Source organism: Anabrus simplex, chromosome 1 (assembly GCF_040414725.1).
Source record: "Anabrus simplex isolate iqAnaSimp1 chromosome 1, ASM4041472v1, whole genome shotgun sequence".
NCBI classification, from domain to species: domain Eukaryota; kingdom Metazoa; phylum Arthropoda; class Insecta; order Orthoptera; family Tettigoniidae; genus Anabrus; species Anabrus simplex.
In genome coordinates this window covers 817,285,374-817,308,360 of record NC_090265.1, presented here as the reverse complement: position 1 = coordinate 817,308,360, position 22,987 = coordinate 817,285,374, and the positions used below count along the sequence as shown (strand labels likewise).

Sequence of the window (22,987 nt, the reverse complement as noted above, 5' to 3'; positions counted from 1 at the left end):
TAATTGAAATAATAAATCATCATCATCATCTGTTTACACTCCAGGGTCGGCTTTTCCCTCGGACACAGCGAGGGATCCCACCTCTACCGCCTCAAGGGCAGTGTCCTGGAGCTTCAGACTCTTGGTCGGGGATACAACTGGGGAGAATGACCAGTACCTCGCCCAGGCGGCCTCACCTGCTATGCTGAACAGGGGCCTTGTGGAGGGATGGGAAGATTGGAAGGGATAGGCAAGGAAGAGGGAAGGAAGCGGCCGTGGCCTTATGTTAGGTACCATCCCGGCATTTGCCTGGAGGAGAAGTGGGAAACCACGGAAAACCACTTCCAGGATGGCTGAGGTGGGAATCGAACCCTCCTCTACTCAGTTGACCTCCCGAGGCTGAGTGGACCCCGTTCCAGCCCTCATGCCACTTTTCAAAAATTTCGTGGCAGAGCCGGGAATCGAACCCGGGCCTCCGGGGGTGGCAGCTAATCACACTAACCACTACACCACAGAGGCGGACCGAAATAATAAATACTGTATATTAATCGACACTCAAAAATGTCTGAATGAATGGAAGACTACCAATTTTATTGGCATGCAAACCAAGATGAATGTGAACAAATCAAAGAATGAGAACCCTAACCAAGAAATAATTAATTTGATTTCGAAATATGAGGAAGAGACAATGGTTTTCAATACCATAATATTTGATTACTTAGAGAAAATAGCTATTTCTTTTAATAAATATCCGGTACTTGATTGAATGAGTAAGCCTCCGTGGCTCAGATGGCAGCGCGTCGGCCTCTCACCGCTGGATACCGTGGTTCAAATCCCGGTCATTCCATGTGAGATTTGTGCTGGACAAAGCGGAGGCGGGACAGGTTTTTCTCCGGGTACTCCGGTTTTCCCTGTCATCTTTCATTCAATTTTTTGACGCCGAAGAGAGAACACCTAAAATAATTTAAGTTCTTTTCAGTAATCCGATCAGTGAAATTTATTTCATTTTTCTGCACTCAAACTTGGCTCAGTTTGAAAAAATATAAATAGCGTGGAGAAAAATAAAGTCTCGATAATTGAAATAATAAATTCTCATTTCGTAGCATCTATCATTCATTAATACATCACTTTGGGAGTGGCGACCCCATCGTAATAACAGCCTATATATGATTTATTCATTACATCCCTGACCCGGTCACTGACTGGAAAACAGGTTGTAGGTTTTCATTTTCACTTGAATGATGACGTTATCTGAAACCCCAGATTGGATGATGATTGAAAACACTATTAAATACATGACTGGAAATTGTGTGAAGATTTCAGGTGACAAATGTTTTCAGCAAATATATGCATCTGAAGAGCTTTTCAGAAACTAAGCGTGACTCGGAAGAATGGAAGTCTAAACACTCCGTGGAAGAAATGTGGATTTACTTACTTATGGAAACCGAAATTCATGAACGAAAACTCCAACTGCTAAAATTACGCAAGTATTTGTTTTCTATCCCCGCACACAACGCCACTGTGGAAAGAGTATTTTCGTTGATGTCGGCCCAGTGGACTGATGAAAGAAATCGACTGCTGCCGGGGACTGTGGAGCCAATCTTACAGTGCCAGTTTAACTACAAGCTGACTTGCATGGAGGTTTATCAATACGTAAAAGGGAAAAAAAGACTTGCTGAAAAAAGGTGAAATCTTCCGAAAAATATTGTGTGTCAACTAATTCTGCCGCAACAAGTTCGATGTAATTGTGTTCTAAATAAAAAGTAATGGTATGAACTATTTTTTTAACTTCATTGCTACAACCACATCTCACAGTGTTCCGACGAGGTCCCAGCTAGGTATGGAAATCCTAGGTAAGACCCCAGTTAGAGGATGATTCTAGTGCATGGGAACCTCACCAGGATTACATGATACGAGAACTGGAGAAGATCCAAAGGAAAGCAGCTCGAATTGTTCCGGCTGATTTCTGAGAAAAGAGTAGCGTTACAAAAATGTTGCAAAATTTGGGCTAGGAAGACTTGGGAGAAAGGGGACGAGCTGCTCGACTAAGTGGTATGCTCCAAACTGCCAGTGGACAGATGGCGCGGAATGACATTAGTAGTGGTGTCTTTAAAAGTAGGAATGATCACAATATGAAGATAAAGTTGGATTTCAAGAGGACAAATTGGGGCAAATATTCGTTTATTGGAAGGGAAGTTAGGGATTGGAATAACTTACCAAGGGAGATGTTCAATAAATTTCCAATTTCTTTGAAATTATTCAAGAAAAGGCTAGGAAAACAATAGATAGAGAATCGGCCACCTGAGCGACTGCCCTAAATGCAGATCAGTAATGATTGATTGATTGATTGATTGATTGATTGATTGATTGATTGATTGATTGATTGATTGATTGATTGATTGATTGATTGATTGATTGATTGATTGATTGATTGATTGATTGATTGATTGATTGATTGAGAGGAGTTAGGCAGTGGCGGCTGGTGGTATCTGAAGCTGGGTGTTAAAACAAAGTTTTCAGTGTTTAATTTTTATATAAGGAGCTTACGGAAATAACAAGAAACTCTATTATCGTTAAGTAATGGGCTACATTCCTACTAAAACTGAAATACATCTGGCAGTTACAACACAGGAAATAAGAGGCTAATTATACATTGTAACTACAGTTACTCTTAATAATAATGTTATAGGCTTTACCTCCGGCTAACTACATTTTTACGATTTTCGGAGACGCCGAGGTGCCGGAATTTAGTCCACAGGAGGTCTTTTACATGCCAGTAAGTCTACTGACAAAAGACTGACGTATTTGAGCACATTCAACTACCACCGGAAGGCCAGCGCCTCAACCGTCTGAGCCACGCAGCCTGGCACAGTTATTCTTGCCTCAGTTGAATTGAGAATTCGCCCTCCTGTTTTTCATCGAAGCAAGATGTTGATAATATTGTGGGTGATATTTGTTCGGGGCGTCGACCCATGTGGATCTTTTGCCCCTACTGGCACCATATTGTATGAACCTGCGTGTAATTGGAATGGCGGTAGCGTGGAATGTTGTGTGTGAGGAAAGGAAGATTAAAGACGTCACAAACACCCAGTCCCCAGGCCAGGGATATTAATAACTACAATTTTAAACCCCTGACACGGCCGGGAATCGAACCCGAGGCCGCCGGGTGACAGGCGGACGCGTTATCCCCTACACCGCGGGGCTGGACCTACTGAAGTATACTGCGCCGCGCTGACCGCTAGGGAGTTGCAAACCCCCTGAGTTTGATTCGAAGCCGGCAGATTTTATTGGTCCGTTCTTAATCTGTTTATCGTCCAGGGTTGGCTTTTCCCTCGGACTTAGCGGGGGATCTTACCTCTACCGCCTCAAGGGCAGTGTCCTGGAGCTTCAGACATTGGGTCGGGGGATACAACTGGCGAGAATGACCAGTACCTCGCCCAGGCGGCCTCACCTGCTATGCTGAACAGGGACCTGTCTGTCTGTCTGTCGTATTAGAGTTGTCGTCTATTGAAAGTCCACAAAAGTCATGATCACATTCCTATCCGTCGATAGTGTCTGGACTTTGATAAACTCTTGATGTAGGTATGAAGATCTGTACCGCACATGATTGCCCTTTCTACTTAGTACTCACACAGCTGTTTATCTATGTAATTTATTCTACGATTGGATGGTATATTTTACGTTGCCTGTATAAATGTGTGTTTCTGTAGTTAAGGACGTTCGTTTAGTTCCCTTTCTTGTGTACAAGATAGATTATTATTATTTAGCGTATGATGCTATTTTTTACTTTCTTAATCTGCTTACCCTCCAGGGTTGGCTTTTCCCTCGGACTCAGCGAGGGATCCCACCTCTACCGCCTCAAGAGCAGTGTCCTGGAGCTTCAGACTCTGGGTCGGTGGATACAAGTGGGCAGAATTACCAGTACCTCGCCCAAGCGGCCTCACCTGCTATGCTGAACAGGGGCCTTGCGGGGGGATGGGAAGATTGGAAGGTATAGACAAGGAAGAGTGAAGGGAGCGGCCGTGGCCTTAAGTTAGGTACCATCCCGGCATTTGCCTGGAGGAGAAGTGGGAAACCACGGAAAACCACTTTCAGGATGGCTGAGGTGGGAATCGAACCCATCTCCACTCAGTTGACCTCCCGAGGCTGAGTGGACCCCGTTCCAGCAATCGTACCACTTTTCAAATTTCGTGGCAGAGCCGGGAATCGAACCCGGACCTCCGGGGGTTGCAGCTAATCACACTAACCACTACACCACTGAGGCGGACTATGATGCTATACAACAACAAAATATTAAAAAGGGTAGATTATCGCCACCTGTTCGTCTGGGATCTTTGTTAAAAGAGGCTCTCGAACTATTGCAATAAATATTCTCCTACGCATTTAAGCAGTTATGCAATGATTGAATCTTTACCTTATGTTTTGTGTTTTTAAGGCTATATGTATCTTTTTCCATTTCTTCTTATTATTCTGCTTCGTTTCGGCCGGCTGTGGACCATGTTATTTCAACCGTTTACATCTTTGAACTTTAATTCTACCCCAGCATTCCCGCATTCGCTTTCTGTGAGCCTCCTTTCTGTCATCAGTCCACTTCTTGCCTGTTTTCAACTTTGGCTTTTCTTTGAATCGCTTCACACACAGTACTCCGCACCAATGTACTTCATGGCAACACACACACACACACACACACAGAGAGAGAGAGAGAGAGTACTCTCCTCCGTTGTACACTCACAGTACTCAATACCCTACGGCAGTACACACACAGTACTCCTCTCCGTTGTGCACTCACAGTACTCAGTACTCCACGGCAGTACACTCACTCACTCACTCACTCTCCTTCCGTATTCCACGGCAGTCTTCTTCACTACAGCATTCATTCTGACTGGCTGCCTGTCAGCCTTATATGGGCCGGGCCTAGCAGCCGAGATGGGTCCCGAAAGTGAGAGGTGGCCAGAGTTCTCTGGATAGTGAATATTCTGGGCTAGTGATCAAGGGCCTTCTCGTCAAGTTAGAGCCAGACCAGCATGCCCCACTGCCAGCTCCTCCTTACTGCTGTAAATGTGCAGTGGTGTGACGTTGATGGCTACCGGGTGGTGCCAGAACGTCTCGGTTCTCCCACTCTGCAATCAGCATGTCGGCTAACCCACCACATTATTAATATTATCATTATTATTATTATTATTATTATTATTATTATTATTATTATTATTATTATTATTATTATTATTATTATTGTTACCGTGTTTTGGTGGTAGGTAGAGGTGAAAGAAGGTGCGGGCGTGAACGGGTCTCAAACTACGGAATCAAAGTTAATGTAAAATTTAACAAGGTTATATTTTCTTTTCAAAAACAAAGAAATAACAAGTATTGCAGGTACAAAGTAGCCAGTCAAAGGATAGTCACATTATTTACAGGATTTGGGCATCGAGCCCCGAAAACACAAAGCTTGGGCAATCACCCCAGTTTTACCTCCAAACACAAGTTTCAACAGAGGGGCAGAAAACCCCATTCATACCTCGGAGCCCTTGCTCCAAATTACAACTGAAAAGCCTCCTCGAGGCATACAACACTCTATTTAAAAAGAGCCACCCGCTCTCAAACTTAAGCCACACCAAACTCCACCTTCAAGTTGTCCTTAACGGACATAAACACAGGGGTAAAATACCCAACCTACTGAGGTCTAGTAAATGAAAAGAAGGTTAATAAAATGACCTCTAAGGTAACAATTTGAGAGGAGGCGAACTTGCACTCCTAATACACGTTGTTTTTAAGACCTACTTTGGCTCTTAGGCCACTGATGCAAGGGCTAATCCCATACTACAGAGGTGACTTAGAAAAGAACAATTTGTTTTACATTATCGAAGAATAGGTTGAGAAAAATAAGTTCACCTCAAAACAATATGAGTGGGAGCTCGAGAGGGTTAGCACTCTCTATCCCAGAATGTAGCTTTACAAGAGAATCGAAGAAAAGAGTAGTTACATTTTAGGAAAAGGTTACATGGTAGAACGCTTCGCACCCGCCCCGAGAGTTAAACTGCTGAGCAAGAAAAGAAAGAATTTATTAATCGGCCATTACCTTATTGTTGACCGCTGCCGAAGAAAGAGGCGCTTCCCGCCTCCTGCTATGTACTTAATACACTGAAAGATGGAACAGAAGTGGCCCAGAGACCCTAAAATCAGCAGTTTAAATACTCTCGCGGAAGTTTCTAGGCGTTAGGGGAATGAAAACACTCTCCCACAACTTCTTTATTGGATAGGACCCCGCAACCGATACAAGTTGGGGGAAGATACACCAGATTGGTCAGAAATTAATTAAATAAATTCGGGATTGGCTAGGTTAAACATAAGGGGAAGGAAGGGGTAAATATTGCCAACTTAAACCATGACCGAAAGAAATTTAACAAAGAACAAACTCTTGAAATTAAATTTTCTCTAACAAAATAGTTCTTTGACTCCGCACTAGGTTGCACTATTGTAGATCTTCAGTAGTGTCCTCTAGAAGAGAAAGTTCACACTTCTTACTTCAAGCGAAACAAAAACACATCAAAAGTGACACAGTTCAAAAACTCAAAATTTTCCACGTGGTGACATCTTCTGAGAAAGTAGAGAATTAATAGAGTAGATAAAGTTCAACCTTCCTCCAGAAGAGGAGTTTCAACTGGCGCAACTTTTAAATAAACGGTGTAGAGGTGTACCGCCCGGTACAGACCTCCCCCCCCAAAAGTTCCTCCAGGGGTGACGCAGGAGATCAGTTTGAAACAAAGTCCAAGTAATGATGTTGATATGAAGATAGATAGCAGGAGCATTTACAAGATTTCTTAATTCAGTTTCAAAATGTTGTTGTTGCCGGTGAATGAAAGTCTTTATGTCTGTAGAATTTGAATTTCTGAAGATAAACTTTTAATACTTAAAAGTGAAGAAAATTTTGCAATGTCCACCCAATATTGTTGTTGAATTCCCAAGTGTAATTATTGCTTATGGTGACTGTCCATGTAGTTGATGTAGATTAAGTTGGATGGCCAGACCGGCCGTTGCAGCTTGCGTCCAAAGGAGGCCGCTCGGACCCCTCAAGTACCCTGAGATACCGCTCGCCCGCACTATGAGGGGAGCAGAGGTGTTGAAATACGCCGCGCCCGCGGTGAACATATACAGGCTGCGGGCCAGTAGCAGGTCGTGCGCCGCACATCAGCCTTGGCCGGGAGGAGAGCTCCGGCTCGCCGTGCACATGTCGTCCTCGCTGGAGAGGAGGGGGCCCATCCCCCTCCCCAGTTGCTGCACGGCGCTGCGCGGCTGCGGGGGCACTGAAACATAAAAGCTCGGCGGCAGAATTGTGTTGGACCATCATGTTTCTTTTGAGGGCACAGGCATGTAGATTGAGGGGCCAGCGGCGTGGCGATATCCATGGCATTTCATCTAAGCCAGCCACTGTATTTAGTGGAGCAGGAGACGGGAGCGTGGTAATGGCCGTGACAAGGACAGGATGGCAGCTTAACAATCGGGGGAGGTTTACAAGAAATGCTTACATATAAAATAAAATAGAAGGAGCAGAATGCCTTAAAAGTGAAAACTCAAAAAATATATAACCTTGATATTCCTTTCAAAATAATATGAAGCAAGTTAACATAGAAATTACACCGGTTTCACCTGGGACAGGTGAACCCTAAATATCCTCTCGGTGGCTGGATTACTTAACAATAAGGTAACCGGCGTAAGAAAATCGAGAATGACACAAGGCCCATGAAATCTGGGGGCAAGCTTGCCCGCGGGAACAAAATTTTTGACCATAACTTGGTCACCTACCTTCAAAGGGGTGGGTCTCCGTCCACGATCATACCTTTCCCTAACCTTTTCATGAGATACCTTAAGATTGGCTTTAGCCTTCTTCCAAAGATCTTTAATGTTGTCCGGATCTATTGTCTCCGGCAGAATGTCACTCAGAGACCAGAGGTTCGAGAGCGGCGTGTTGGGAACGAACTTGAACATCAAAGAAGCTGGAGTAAATTTGTGTGATTCATGAACCGCCGAATTCAAAGCAAAAGCTAACCAATGCAGGGACGTGTCCCACCTAGAATGATCTTCATGATGATAGGCAATAAGTGCGGACCTGAGATTGCGGTTAACCCGTTCAGCCAGAGATGGTTGAGGGTAATAAGCAGAAGTGGTTACATGAGAGATGGACAAGTCAAAACAGAATTTACGAAAAAGATTTGATGTGAACGCCTTAGCATTATCAGATACAATGTATTGGCACGGACCAAAAGAAGCAAAAATAGAATTTAGGCAAGTAATGGTTGACTGAGCGGTAGCCAGCTTAGTCGGAAATAACCAAGAAAATCTGGTAAAACCATCTACACACACAAAGATGAACTTGTTGGCATTACCCTTTGACTGGGGGAAGGGTCCTACATATTCAATATACAGGCGTTCCATGGGGCGCGACGCTTGATGCGAAGACAAAAGGCCTACCTTGGTGGACATGGTGGGTTTACTCAGCAAACATGATTTACAAGCCTTTACTAGTTCACGGATTTCACCGTCCATACCTTTCCAGATGAACATTTCACGAATCTTTTCACGAGTTTTAAAGATACCAAGATGCCCTCCTAATGGGGTCTCATGATAATACTTGAAGATCATAGGTACAAGAACCGCTGGAACAACAACCTTCATCATCTTGTCATGCCTCGAAGGGCAACATAAAACGCCATTCCTCAGAACATAAGGGACAACGTGTTCCCCAGAAGAAAGGGTTTCCATTATCGGAGCCAGCGTAGGATCTTCACTTTGGTATTTCTCGATATCTCTAAAGAGCATGGGAGCATCTGTTAAGATGGCACTAACATCAGACAGCCTGGACTCGGGAGGTGATGAACTGTCGACCGGTTCGTGGGTCTCGACCTCGTTTGAAAACATACGGCTGAGTCCATCAGCAACAACATTTTCGGTGCCTCGGATATGCCGGACATCGAATTGGAAGGCAGAGATACGGATGGCCCAACGGGCTATACGACCAGTACGACGCGGCCTACCTAAGACCCAGCTTAAGGCTTGATTATCTGTCTCCAGGTCGAATTTGACATGTTCCAGATAGAGACGGAACTTCTCTAAGGCGAATAAGACTGCCAAACCTTCGAGTTCGTAGATGGAATACTTGGCTTCTTGAGCCGACAATGTCCTAGACGCATAGGCGATGGGTCGCCTCCCTAGTTCAGTCTCTTGAAGAAGGACTGCAGCTACTGCTGACGACGACGCGTCGGTTTGGACGATGAATTTTTTCGAGAAATCAGGCATAGCAAGTACAGGGGCATTACAAAGAGCTAATTTAAGGTCTTCAAAAGCGGCTTGTTGAGAAGGTCCCCACTCGAATTTGATGCCTTTCCTACGAAGAAGGTTTAAGGGCGCCGCTCTATTAGCGAAGTTAGGAATAAACTTCCTGAAGAAATTCACCATACCAATGAACCTGGCGATACCTTTAATGTCCTTGGGAGGTTTGAAATCACGGATGGCCTGTGTTCGAGAATGATCGACTGCTACACCATCAGGAGACACAATATGCCCTAGGAAAGACATAGAGGGCTTAGCAAAGGCAACCTTGGACAACTTAACAGTTAACCCAGCCTTACGAAGGCGATCGAGAACCTCTCGCAGATGATCTAGATGTTCTTCAAAAGTCTCTGAAAATACGACGACATCATCCAAGTAGTGATATAAGTACTCAAATTTGATGTCGGAGAAGACCCTATCTAGTAGCCTAGTGAGCACAGCTGCCCCCGTGGGGAGCCCGAAAGGCACGCGGTTGTATTCGTATAAATTCCAGTCCGTGGCAAACGCTGTAAGGTGTTTAGACTCTTCGGCAAGGGGAATTTGATTATAGGCCTGATTCAAGTCCAAGATGGTGAAGAACTTGGCCTTACGAAACCATGAGAAACAAGAATGAAGGTCAGGAAGGGGCACAGATTGCAACACCACCTTCCGATTGAGAGCCCTGTAATCAATGACAGGCCTGAAGCCTCCTTGGGGTTTCGGGACCAGAAAAATAGGCGATGAATACGCCGACTTAGAGGGCCTAATAATACCATCCTTCAACATCTGATCGATGATTTCTTTCAGAGCCTTCATTTTAGGTGGGGATAGCCTATATGGTGGAAAACGGACAGGAATCGAATCCGTGACCTCAATTTTGTATTCAATAAGATCAGTAACACCAAGAGTATCAGTGAACACCTCTGGAAATGACTGACATAATTTACGAATACTATTCGCCTGCTCCTCAGGTAGATGTCTAAGGTCTAACAACATCTCATCCTGGGTAGGCGAAATAGAAGAACATGATGCAGAATTACACTTTAATAGAGGGATATTACAATTAGAGGCAAATTTGAAAGTGCAAGACCTACTCTGAAGATCGAGCACAAGACCAGTGTGAGAAATAAAGTCCGCTCCCAGTATGATGGGGCAAGACAAGTGCTTAGCCACAAACAGTTTAACTTTCCATGTAAACTTAAAAATACGAATTTTGACCAGTAAGGAACCTAGAATTTCTAATGGAGATGTATTAGCCGAAACATATTTAACAGGAGAAGAGTCATAGACAGGTAGTTTACAGACCGATTTCAATTTCGAGTACCATTCAGCCGAAATAATGGAACAAACACTGCCTGAATCTAATAGAGCTGTTATAGGTTCGTTATTTATCTCAAGCTTAAGAAAAGGAACAGGTGCGGGGGTATCCGCCGCAATCCTAAGACACTCTTTGGGGCATTCAAAGGACGGATTGGCAGGATGAAATTTCCGTGATTTTTCGATCTGCTTACCAGGGGCTGAGCCTCGGGAAGATGGATTAGTTGACTCAGCCAAAGCCACTAGTCACTTCTGATTGTTGTTGGAAGTTACACCAGAAGTTGAGCAGGAGGGGGTGCTATTCGAATTGGGACAATTCTTGGCGATATGTGAGAAAGCCCCACATTTAAAACAGCCTTGTGATGAACCAGCTCCATTATTTGCCCTACTAGATTTGATCAGAGGACACTTATTGCGCAGATGGTCAGGCGACCCACAAGCATAACATTTACGAGGGGTGACTGATCGACGAGGTGGAGGCCGAGTATTACTAAAGGAAGGCGGGGGTTCTTTCGCGACACGCAAAGAATCGGCGTATCTAACTCCTTCCGCTGAGACGGCCAATGCTTCAAGTTCCGAGAAAGTTTGCGGGCATGCCGCGAAACACAAATATGACCTGTAGGGTGGTGAGATCCCTTCAACAATAGCTTGCACGATCTGATCCTCCGGGAAGTGGAGGGCAAACACCCTAGTATAAAATTTAATATCTTGGATGAAGTCTGCCAGGTTTTCATCCAGGCGCTGTACCCGATAATAGTACTTCTGAATCAGAGATGACCTCGCGCGGGCAGGAATAAAATTTGCAAGCAGATGTGCATGGAAATCTTCGATAGATGACTGTTCAGCTATGGCTCTTACTATTTTATCAGAAAGAATACCAATTGCATAAGGATAGATAATTTGCAAAATTTGACATGGCGAAAGAGAAAAAACAAGGGCATGATCCTGAAATTCAACTAAAAACCTTAAGAAAGAAATAACTTCACTGGTGGTGTTGACAGAAAACTTAGAGATACCTCTTAGCAACATTGCCAATGGATGAGGCAAGCTGCTAAACCCGGGCGACATAGTAGGTAAAGGTTTCAATGGCAAGGAAGTTAATTCAGCACGTACATTGTTCAAGGGGTCATGGCGTTCAGACTGGTGGTCTACTGGGGCAGAGATAGTTTGAGCAGCAACGGTTATCCTATTGCCTTCTCCCTTAGGAGGCTCTTCACCACTACTTACGTTCACCGTGGCGGGTTGATCAGTTTTGGGAGGAACTTCGCCAGTTAGCAATTGAGTGACCTTACTAGACAATTCAGAAATAGTTTCAAGGAGCGTATTAGCTTCCTTCTTCTGAACGTCATTCACCTTTAGAGACAACAGATCATTAACTCTATTTGAAAAGTGATATAGTCTGCCTTGCACACGCTTAATTTGATTAGGAGATGGATCATTTTCATCAAAAAAACTAACTACAGATTCTAGCCCAGAAATATTCTCGACGATCGTGGAAAGAGAGTCATCAATTTCTTTCTCTCCCAAATTGGGGATGGAAATGGGCAAATCAAGGGACTCTCTAAGCTTGTTAGTGTCGATAGCAACCGTGCCTCCAGATTGCACGTTTCTAATAGTTAATTCATAGATCAACTCCTCCTTGCGCAAATAGTTAAGAAGGAGAACATCGCGAGGGCCGGGCATGATGACAGAACAATTTTGAAAAGGTCCAAAAAAAAAAATTCCAGCAACTGAGAAAATAGTTAGAGTTCGGATCAAAACAATGTCTAGCCGTCAAAAGGAGCTAAATTGAGACCCATTCAACCACGCTCTGCTACCACTTGTTACCGTGTTTTGGTGGTAGGTAGAGGTGAAAGAAGGTGCGGGCGTGAACGGGTCTCAAACTACGGAATCAAAGTTAATGTAAAATTTAACAAGGTTATATTTTCTTTTCAAAAACAAAGAAATAACAAGTATTGCAGGTACAAAGTAGCCAGTCAAAGGATAGTCACATTATTTACAGGATTTGGGCATCGAGCCCCGAAAACACAAAGCTTGGGCAATCACCCCAGTTTTACCTCCAAACACAAGTTTCAACAGAGGGGCAGAAAACCCCATTCATACCTCGGAGCCCTTGCTCCAAATTACAACTGAAAAGCCTCCTCGAGGCATACAACACTCTATTTAAAAAGAGCCACCCGCTCTCAAACTTAAGCCACACCAAACTCCACCTTCAAGTTGTCCTTAACGGACATAAACACAGGGGTAAAATACCCAACCTACTGAGGTCTAGTAAATGAAAAGTAGGTTAATAAAATGACCTCTAAGGTAACAATTTGAGAGGAGGCGAACTTGCACTCCTAATACACGTTGTTTTTAAGACCTACTTTGGCTCTTAGGCCACTGATGCAAGGGCTAATCCCATACTACAGAGGTGACTTAGAAAAGAACAATTTGTTTTACATTATCGAAGAATAGGTTGAGAAAAATAAGTTCACCTCAAAACAATATGAGTGGGAGCTCGAGAGGGTTAGCACTCTCTATCCCAGAATGTAGCTTTACAAGAGAATCGAAGAAAAGAGTAGTTACATTTTAGGAAAAGGTTACATGGTAGAACGCTTCGCACCCGCCCCGAGAGTTAAACTGCTGAGCAAGAAAAGAAAGAATTTATTAATCGGCCATTACCTTATTGTTGACCGCTGCCGAAGAAAGAGGCGCTTCCCGCCTCCTGCTATGTACTTAATACACTGAAAGATGGAACAGAAGTGGCCCAGAGACCCTAAAATCAGCAGTTTAAATACTCTCGCGGAAGTTTCTAGGCGTTAGGGGAATGAAAACACTCTCCCACAACTTCTTTATTGGATAGGACCCCGCAACCGATACAAGTTGGGGGAAGATACACCAGATTGGTCAGAAATTAATTAAATAAATTCGGGATTGGCTAGGTTAAACATAAGGGGAAGGAAGGGGTAAATATTGCCAACTTAAACCATGACCGAAAGAAATTTAACAAAGAACAAACTCTTGAAATTAAATTTTCTCTAACAAAATAGTTCTTTGACTCCGCACTAGGTTGCACTATTGTAGATCTTCAGTAGTGTCCTCTAGAAGAGAAAGTTCACACTTCTTACTTCAAGCGAAACAAAAACACATCAAAAGTGACACAGTTCAAAAACTCAAAATTTTCCACGTGGTGACATCTTCTGAGAAAGTAGAGAATTAATAGAGTAGATAAAGTTCAACCTTCCTCCAGAAGAGGAGTTTCAACTGGCGCAACTTTTAAATAAACGGTGTAGAGGTGTACCGCCCGGTACAATTATTATTATTCGAAGGTCGATTTTCATTTTCGATATAATTCAAGGGTCAGAACATAATGATGCTCTTGTTTGTAGCTCTTGGATTACGTGCAGTGCTTCACTGGACCTAATATCATGGCGATGAACTCCATGCTCATCAACAAGCCACCTGACTCCGGAAAAATGACGTCACGGCACCCTCTGCACCAGGTAAGAACAAGACTCCTTTGATGAGTACCTAATTTTTATGGACGTGAAAAGTAATCAAATTTCATCTGTTCATTTTTCACTTCTTTGAATAGAATAAGCTTTTCTGAATTTAAAAAAAAAATTTGTAATATGTGTATGTTCCTGTAACAGAAATGTTTGTTAGACCATACCACACGCTGTATCAGAACTATACTGAGAACAAAATCAGGGATGCTCTCCTTGCTATGTTAAGAACGATGGTGCAATCGGATTGACTAAAAATAATAATATTTTCGAGAAAATGAGGTTACTTTGTTACTTCCGGACGCGTAATTCAAATCATTAACGAACTCGCCGTATCTGCTATGCCAAGGCACAAGCACTGCCTTCATGTTGAACAGGCGAGCGCGGGAAAGCAATCAGCTGATCGTTAGGGTGGAAGTTTAGCACGTGAGTTAATTGAGTTACATGTGAATTCTTCGCTGTTTTATCGAAATTTTTATCGTTGGCAGCATGTTTACTCAGATATATATGAAGTGAGTCGTTATCGACTGCATTATTAAGTGAAAATTCCTTAGTTAGTGAAGAAAGTGAGCGTGTACTCATGTGAGGCTATATGTTAATAAGACCGCTCTTCAGTGTATTAATTTCGTATTTTATTTGTGTCATATTATATCCGTAGTATAAAATGAATTGTGTTAGTTCATTCAGTGTTTTATTGTCAACCACGATGTGTATACAATTAAAGGTTATCAGTGAGAAAAATCATCATGCCTAAGAGTTCCTGTGTGCCTGGCTGCAAAGTCAATCATAAACGAGGAGACTACACTCCAGTATTTGTGTTGCCTTCTGATGAAGAAAGAGTTAGGTTATGGAAGAAGGCTATTCCTAGGGAGAATTTAATATTCACAACACAGTTTTGTGCGTCAACCACTTTCCTGAAGACAAAATCCTGAGGAAAATAAGAGTATCTCCTCCTAATGGTGAGTTAAAATGTCTTATTATGTCACAAACATGGGTAACATGACGTATTGTGCCAGGAATGCCTAAGCCTGGAACATAGTTTTTTAATTAGCAGTTTGTGGGTGACTGTAGTCACGTCCTAGTTCGTGAACCATGGGCAACGGCTGAGTGGCCTAGTAAGTGGTCCTGAGAGTCGGAATACCAGTTGATATGGAATGGGAGTGGGCATCTCGGACATATTCTGAGTCATGGCCCTCCTTGTGCTCAGGCGGCTAGGACTATACAGTTCACCGCTGGTCCATAACCCGTTAGAGGAGATATCCTCACTTGGACTACGTGCAAGTAGGGTAGCATCCTGCTTCATGAATTTACCGAGCTCAGAACATTTTAGGCAAGCCTCGGACCTATGGGAGTAACGGATTCCCACTGCAATTTGACAGGCGAGGGACTCCTTGGAAACAACTTGGCGAACGAAATGGAATTCGATGGGGTACTATCAATATTAATGGGGCTTATGGAAGAAAGAAAGTAGAACTGGCTGAGTCAGCAAAGAGGATGCATCTGGATGTGCTAGGAGTAAGTGATATTCGGGTAAAGGCAGATAATGAGGAAGAGATAGGAGATTATAAAGTGTACTTGACGGGTGTTAGAAAGGGAAGGGCAGAGTTTGGGGTAGGGCTCTTTATCAGGAATACCATTGCACGCAACATAGTTTCTGTTAGGCACGTAAATGAGCGAATGATGTGGGTAGATTTGTCAGTTGGAGAAATCAGGACTAGAATTGTCTCCGTGTATCCACCATGTGAGGGTGCAGATGAGGATGAAGTTGACAAGTTTTTTGAAGCATTGAGTGACATCGTGGTCAGGGTCAACAGCAAGGATAGAATAGTGCTAATGGGCGATTTCAATGCGAGAGTTGCAAATAGAACTGAAGGATACGAAAGGGTGATTGGTAAATGTGCGGAAGATATGGAAGCTAATGGGAATGGGAAGCGTTTGCTGGACTTCTGTGCTAGTATGGGTTTAGCTGTTACGAATACATTCTTCAAGCATAAGGCTATTCACCGCTACACATGGGAGGCTAGGGGTACCTGATCCATAATAGACTATATCTTAACAGACTTCGAATTCAGGAAATCTGTTTGGAATGTACGGGTTTTCCGCGGATTTTTCGATGATACAGACCACTATCTGATCTGTAGTGAACTAAGTATCTCTAGGCCTAGGGTAGAGAAAGTGAAATCTGTCTGCAAACGAATAAGGGTAGAAAATCTCCAGGACGAGGAAATTAGACAGAAGTACATGGATATGATTAGTGAGAAGATTCGAACAGTAGATAGTAAGTAGGTTCAGGATATAGAAAGTGAATGGGTGGCATACAGGGATGCTGTAGTAGAAACAGAAAGGGAATGCCTAGTAACAACTGTGTGTAAAGATGGGAAAAGGCGAACATCATGGTGGAATGATGAAGTGAGAGCAGCTTGTAAACGTAAAAAGAAGGCTTATCAGAAATGGCTCCAAACAAGGGCCGAGGCAGACAGGGATTTGTACGTGGATGAAAGAAACAGAGCGAAACAAATAGTTGTTGAATCCAAAAAGAAGTCATGGGAAGATTTTGGTAATAACCTGGAAAGGCTAGGTCAAGCAGCAGGGAAACCTTTCTGGACAGTAATAAAGAATCTTAGGAAGGGAGCGAAAAAGGAAATGAACAGTGTTTTGAGTAATTCAGGTGAACTCATAACAGATCCCAGGGAATCACTGGAGAGGTGGAGGGAATATTTTGAACATCTTCTCAATGTAAAAGGGAATCATCATGGTGGTGTTGCAAACAGTCAAGCTCATGGGGAGGAGGAAAATGATGTTGGTGAAATTATGCTTGAGGAAGTGGAAAGGATGATAAATAAACTCCATTGTCATAAGGCAGCAGTAATAGATGAAATTAGACCTGAAATGGTGAAGTATAGTGGGAAGGCAGGGATGAAATGGCTTCATAGGGTAGTAAAATTAGCATGGAGGGTTGGTAAGGTACCTTCAGATTGGACAAAAGCAGTAATTGCACCTATCTATAAGCAAGGGAACAGGAAGGATTGCAACAACTATCGAGGTATCTCATTGATTAGTATACCAGGCAAAGTATTCACTGGCATCTTGGAAGGGAGGGTGCGGTCAGTCGTTGAGAGGAAGTTGGATGAAAACCAGTGTGGTTTCAGACCACACAGAGGCTGTCAGGATCAGATTTTCAGTATGCGCCAGGTAATTGAAAAATGCTACGAGAGAAATAGGCAGTTGTGTTTATGTTTCGTAGATCTAGAGAAAGCATATGACAGGGTACCGGGGGAAAAGATGTTCGCCATACTGGGTGACTATGGAATTAAAGGTAGAATATTAAAATCAATCAAAGGCATTTATGTTGACACTTTAGCTTCAGTGAGAATCGATGGTAGAATGAGTTCTTGGTTCAGGGTACTTACAGGGGTTAGACAAGGCTGTAGTCTTTCACTTTTGCTGTTCGTAGTTTACATGGATCGTCTGCTGAAAGGTATAAAATGGCAGGGAGGGATTCAGTTAGGTGGAAATATAGTAAGCAGTCTGGCCTATGCTGACGACTTGGTCTTAATGGCAGATTGTGCCGAAAGCCTGCAGTGTAATATCTTGGAACTTGAAAATAGGTGCAATGAGTATGGTATATAAATTAGCCTCTCGAAGACTAAATGGATGTCAGTAGGTAAGAAATTCAACAGAATTGAATGTCAGATTAGTGATACAAAGCTAGAACAGGTAGATAATTTCAAGTATTTAGGTTGTGTGTTCTCCCAGGATGGCAATATGGTAAGTGAGATTGAATCAAGGTGTCGTAAAACTAATGCAATGAGCTCGCAGTTCGATCAACAGTATTCTATAAGAAGGAAGTCAGCTCCCAAGACGAAACTATCTTTACATCGGTCTGTTTTCAGACAAACTTTGCTTTACGGGAGCGAAAGCTGGGTGGACTCAGGATATCTTATTCATACATTAGAAGTAACAGACATGAAAGTAGCAAGAATGATTGATGGTACAAACAGGTGGGAAGAATGGCAGGAGGGTACTCGGAATGAGGAAATAAAGGCTAATTTAGGAATGAACTCGATGGATAAAGCTGTACGCATAAACCGGCTTCGGTGGTGGGGTCATGTGAGGCGAATGGAGGAGGATAGGTTACCTAGGAGGTTAATGGACTCTGCTATGGAGGGTAAGAGAAGTAGAGGTAGACCAAGACGATGATGGTTAGACTCGGTTTCTAACAATTTAAAGATAAGAGGTATAGATCTAAATGAGGCCACAACGCTAGTTGCAAATCGAGGATTGTGGCAACGCTTAGTAAATTCACAGAGGCTTGCAGACTGAACGCTGAAAGGCATAATAGTCTATAATGATATTGTATTGTGACCTTATCGGTCATGTACATATTTATTTATTAATTATTTGGCAGTGAAAAACCTTTGTAAAGCTCCCTCGTACTTGTTACAAAAAATTGCATTAGGTTGCACATGCTTACACAACCTTTGTAACCTGCTAAACACCACTCCGTCTTAACTAAAAGGATACACAGATAGAGAGAGAGGGAAGAAAATCTCAAGCCAGAAAAATCGATAATGATACCGTCACCCGTTGAAAAAATGGCCGAACACGATGTTGCCAGCTCGCGAATCGCATTATTATGATGAGATTTCGAGACATGCATAGTATTTAATATGAGAAACCTCGGGATGTTATATGATTTAATTATAGACATCTGCCAAAATTTTAATTCTTTATAATATATTAACGTGTGGAAGAATACGCAATCGTTGCATTATATAACAAGCTAAGCGTCCCTTGTACGCAGCACCCTCATGGAAGACATTGTAGGGGCATTATTTTGATAATTAATTTTAAATAAATGGCCGAACATTTCAGGTTCCGCACATAACCAGACTACTTAAGAATCTGAGTCACACGTTTGAGTGTATTACCGATGTCATGCGACACGTGGAACTATTAATTTAAAAAAAAGTAGTGGGGACTATCCATTGTCTCTTGCATGGAAGGGGGAAAGTTTATAAAAGGAACCGCGATGATGACAACCCATCCACTTCACGCGAAGGATCCAAAGCAGAACCACGGTTTGATGGTGTTCTGATCTATTTAGTGTTTCAGACTGTAAATGTACAGTTTATACCTTCGAGAATATTGTAATTGTCTACAAACAATAGTATTTAAAAAAAGGTTGAAGTTATGTGATCGCAAGAACGGTATAATTGTAACTTTTTAAGTGATGCAACGAGTATTTTCATTATAGTGAAATAATTGTATGTTTTGTGTTAAAGTGACGCAACAAGTCTTAATCTCATAAAAACTGTTATAAGTGTAGAAGATAACCATTGGATTATGAACGTGCTCAGCGGGAGTAGCAACGGACATGAACCCGTGACCAACGTCAACACCATGGAAGCTTAGAAGATGAAGATGAGGGTCTTACCCGGGACCCGAACCTTGGATTGTTACGACATGATGATAAGTACTAAAATGAAATAATTTTTTAATAAATGCGCGGTTATTCATTATGCAGATCACGTAAATTAGGTTAGACATGTAAATTGCATGTATTTCTTTTTAATTAGAAAGAGAACTTGTGAGTGGTCTTCATATTCATTTATGTTCATTTCATGGAATTTATAGTCTACTCCATGGGCTTAAATATATATATAATTAACGTAATGCATGTATTTGACGTGATGATAAAATATTAGTTAGTCAGAGTGCTTAGATTAGGTAAATGTAATAGATAGTGGATTTGCTTTTGGCACTGAGCCGAGCCGTAATTTTTGTATAATTTATTTACGTGATATCCAAGCTTATTATGATAATGCATGGTGATTATGCTTGTAAAAATGGATTATCGACTGTTAACATTACGATAGCAAGGCACTCTTATTTTCATGTAATTCGCATGATGATATATTTGTAGATGGCTGTATTAATTATATGCGTAACTTGTGACATGCCTAGACATCGAACAGACGCCTTCCTATTGAGATTAGCGTTTTCCTTTAATGTCGAATAATTTCCCTTTCTGAATATGAGAATATCCTTATGGATATGTTTAAAATCCATATTTGACTTTATTGATTTGATTTTAAAATGTAGGAAAAACCTAGGCTGTATTCTGTAATCGGATGGAATCGAAGCTGGTCATTCTGAGTTGATGGATGTGAATATGAGACAATGAACAGTGGATTGATATTGTATTATATAATTGTGGCAGGACAGTGAATTTATAAGCCAGTGGAGCTTTGGAAATATGATATGAGAATATATAATGAAATAAGATTATTTAACAAATATGTGTTCCAAGGGAAACGATTTGCTTTCACCTTGAGATGTTGAAAGGATATTTCTGCCACACCGAGCCATTATTAGCCGGGCTTTGACGTCCAGAGATTTACGATGAGGGGAGAGTGAAAAGGGTTTGGCTCTTGCAGAGGGTTACCGTATGCTGTATTGTTCGAGCTATTCCACTTAGAATGAAAGCTGTACAACACCGATTATTGTTTAAAGGGTTCTTTGACTTTTTCATGTATGATCTTATAAATATATTTAACTAACTGGAACGCCAGTATTATCATTTATTTGTTGACCATATGATTAATTAAGAAAGGCAGTTTTATTAGTCCCGTTTGTCGACGCCATCTTCGATATCATTGGTTCGAGTTTTGAGGCAACCATGGATTATTGTTGTCACATTTTTTTATATATACAGCCAATTGCATGTGTATATTGTTATTGTTTATTTTCATATTGTGTACATATTTTCCTTTTTATACATTCTTTTAGTCGTGTTTCATCTTTATGTGGATGACAAATCGAGTTTTATTTTCGTAATTTTTGTCATTGGATCCATTGGGATGTGGGTTCGATTTCTGGACCCAACATCAGTCATTTTATTTTGATTAGGATTATATCGACTAGCATTCATTTATTCTTTGTTTATTTTTGTAATATAATTAATTTAGCTAGGTGACCACTTCAAGTTATCTTCAATTTATTTTGTTGTATAAATAATTGTTTCTTCTGATAGTGAAGAAAGTTCGTAATGATAACCGTCGCATTTATAAGGATATTTCTGATTTTTTTTTAATTTTGAAAAGTATGTTATACAAATTATGATGTAATATTTATCATCATGTCGGGAAGAAGATAGAAGTAAAGGAGAAATAAATTTTTTTTGACACTTTACAATTTATATTTAGTCCGTTGGACATTGCATATTCAACGTTGATATGCTATAAATATTCAGGATCAACCTTTAATTAATTTGATTTATCAAGGCTCAATAAATAGGTATTTAAATTTTTGTCTGCCTGTCATTTTGCCGAATAACATTGTATCCCAGGTTTCCTTCCGTTCATTTATGCCTTTAAGCTAGTTATGTGTTATTTTCTTTGATCTTCTGCCGCGAACGTACCATGGCCTTGGGAGGTCGGTGGTTTGATTCTTTGGAACGGAAGGGTGCAGTAGACCCTTGCACGGTCGGAAGAGCATTTGCTCACCCATCATTCTGAATTATTTTTGTTCCTTTCTGATGAGGTGGCATTTGACTCTAGACTAAAAAGGTCCCTTTCCATCAGGCGCTTTGGCGTATGGTGCTATATGGCAGTATCCCGATTTTTTTTAGGAATTATCATGCAGTCATTTGGTTCTGTCCGGCAAATGGCGTGGGGTGGAAAGGTAGCATTTGGCGCCCAGCGTTTAGGCATTTTCGGCATTTTAGGCATTTACAATGTTAGATATTTTCGGCATTTTCGGAATTTTTTAATTTTTCGGCATTTTCAGAATTTTTCGATGTTTTCGATAGAGATAATTTCAACTGATAACTTTTGCGAAAATGGGCGTCAGGCATGGTAATGCCATATTTAGGAATATAGGACTGACCAATTATTATATGAAGGAACACGATGGTTGTTCAATTTATGGGATGCTGATAATTGGATCAGTATGCGAAGTGAATGACAGATTAAAATTAATGTGATATTTATGGCAAAATGAAAACATAGTCGTGGTTATAGTCTAAGTGACGATAACCAGGACAGTCATTCATAGTAATTGAGGTACCCAAAATCATGTAGGGATTTAATTAAATCCCGGGAAACAATAAAATGGTTTTCCCAAATCTGAGGAAAAATGAATATCGATACCCTTCAGGTAATCGTATTCATGGGTACTTGTCAGGAGGTACTGGTTGTAACAGGCCTCATTACTCATAGTGAATCATTTATTAAATTTGTGTTAGTGTTTCGCGATAGGTAAAGGTGACCTCAGGCCTTTAGTGTTTGTTGTTAAGTGCCAGTAAGTTAGGATTCATGTGGAAAGTTTTGGGACGATATTACCCAGTGTATTAGGTGTATCTGCCTCAATACTGGAAGGATGGCCTAATTTATTGGCATATACCACCTGTGTTGGTATTTAACTTGCGATATTTTTATTATACGAACTTATTCAAAATTAATAATAATAATAATAATAATAATAATAATAATAATAATAATAATAATAATAATAATAATAATAATAATAATAAATATTATAATGATAGGATACGTATTCAAAATATTGTGATGAAAGGTACCCTTGATAAATTATACTGTTGAATAATTTTGAGATAGCTGTATTCAGGCTATATAATTAATTCAAGTCACATTGTTGTGAAAATTTTATGATTTTGGATTAAGTTGACCTTGAATTGGATTCATTTTCAATTTAATTTCTCCTAATCCGAGGTTCGAGTTAAGGGGGGCCCATTTTATTGAAATATTGTGTAAAATGGATATGGAAGCCATGAGGGCTTTGATAGAGGAAGTTAAGGACATGATTGATCAGAAGATAGATCAGAGTAATAAAAGGTTTGAGGACATGAAAGAGGACATTAATAAAAATATGAAAGT

The 22,987-nt window shown here is 41.4% G+C and overlaps 1 protein-coding gene across 2 annotated transcripts in view; it reads left to right on the top strand.

Annotated features, from left to right (window-relative positions):
- LOC136857572 (phytanoyl-CoA dioxygenase, peroxisomal) overlaps positions 1–22,987 on the top strand; it is a 91,187-nt gene that overhangs the window by 40,751 nt on the left and 27,449 nt on the right. For both annotated transcript variants that reach the window (XM_068225243.1, XM_068225242.1), the window contains exon 5: positions 13,971–14,084. In XM_068225243.1, coding sequence (XP_068081344.1) covers positions 13,971–14,084 — 114 coding nt within the window. The remainder of the gene's footprint in view (positions 1–13,970; positions 14,085–22,987) is intronic.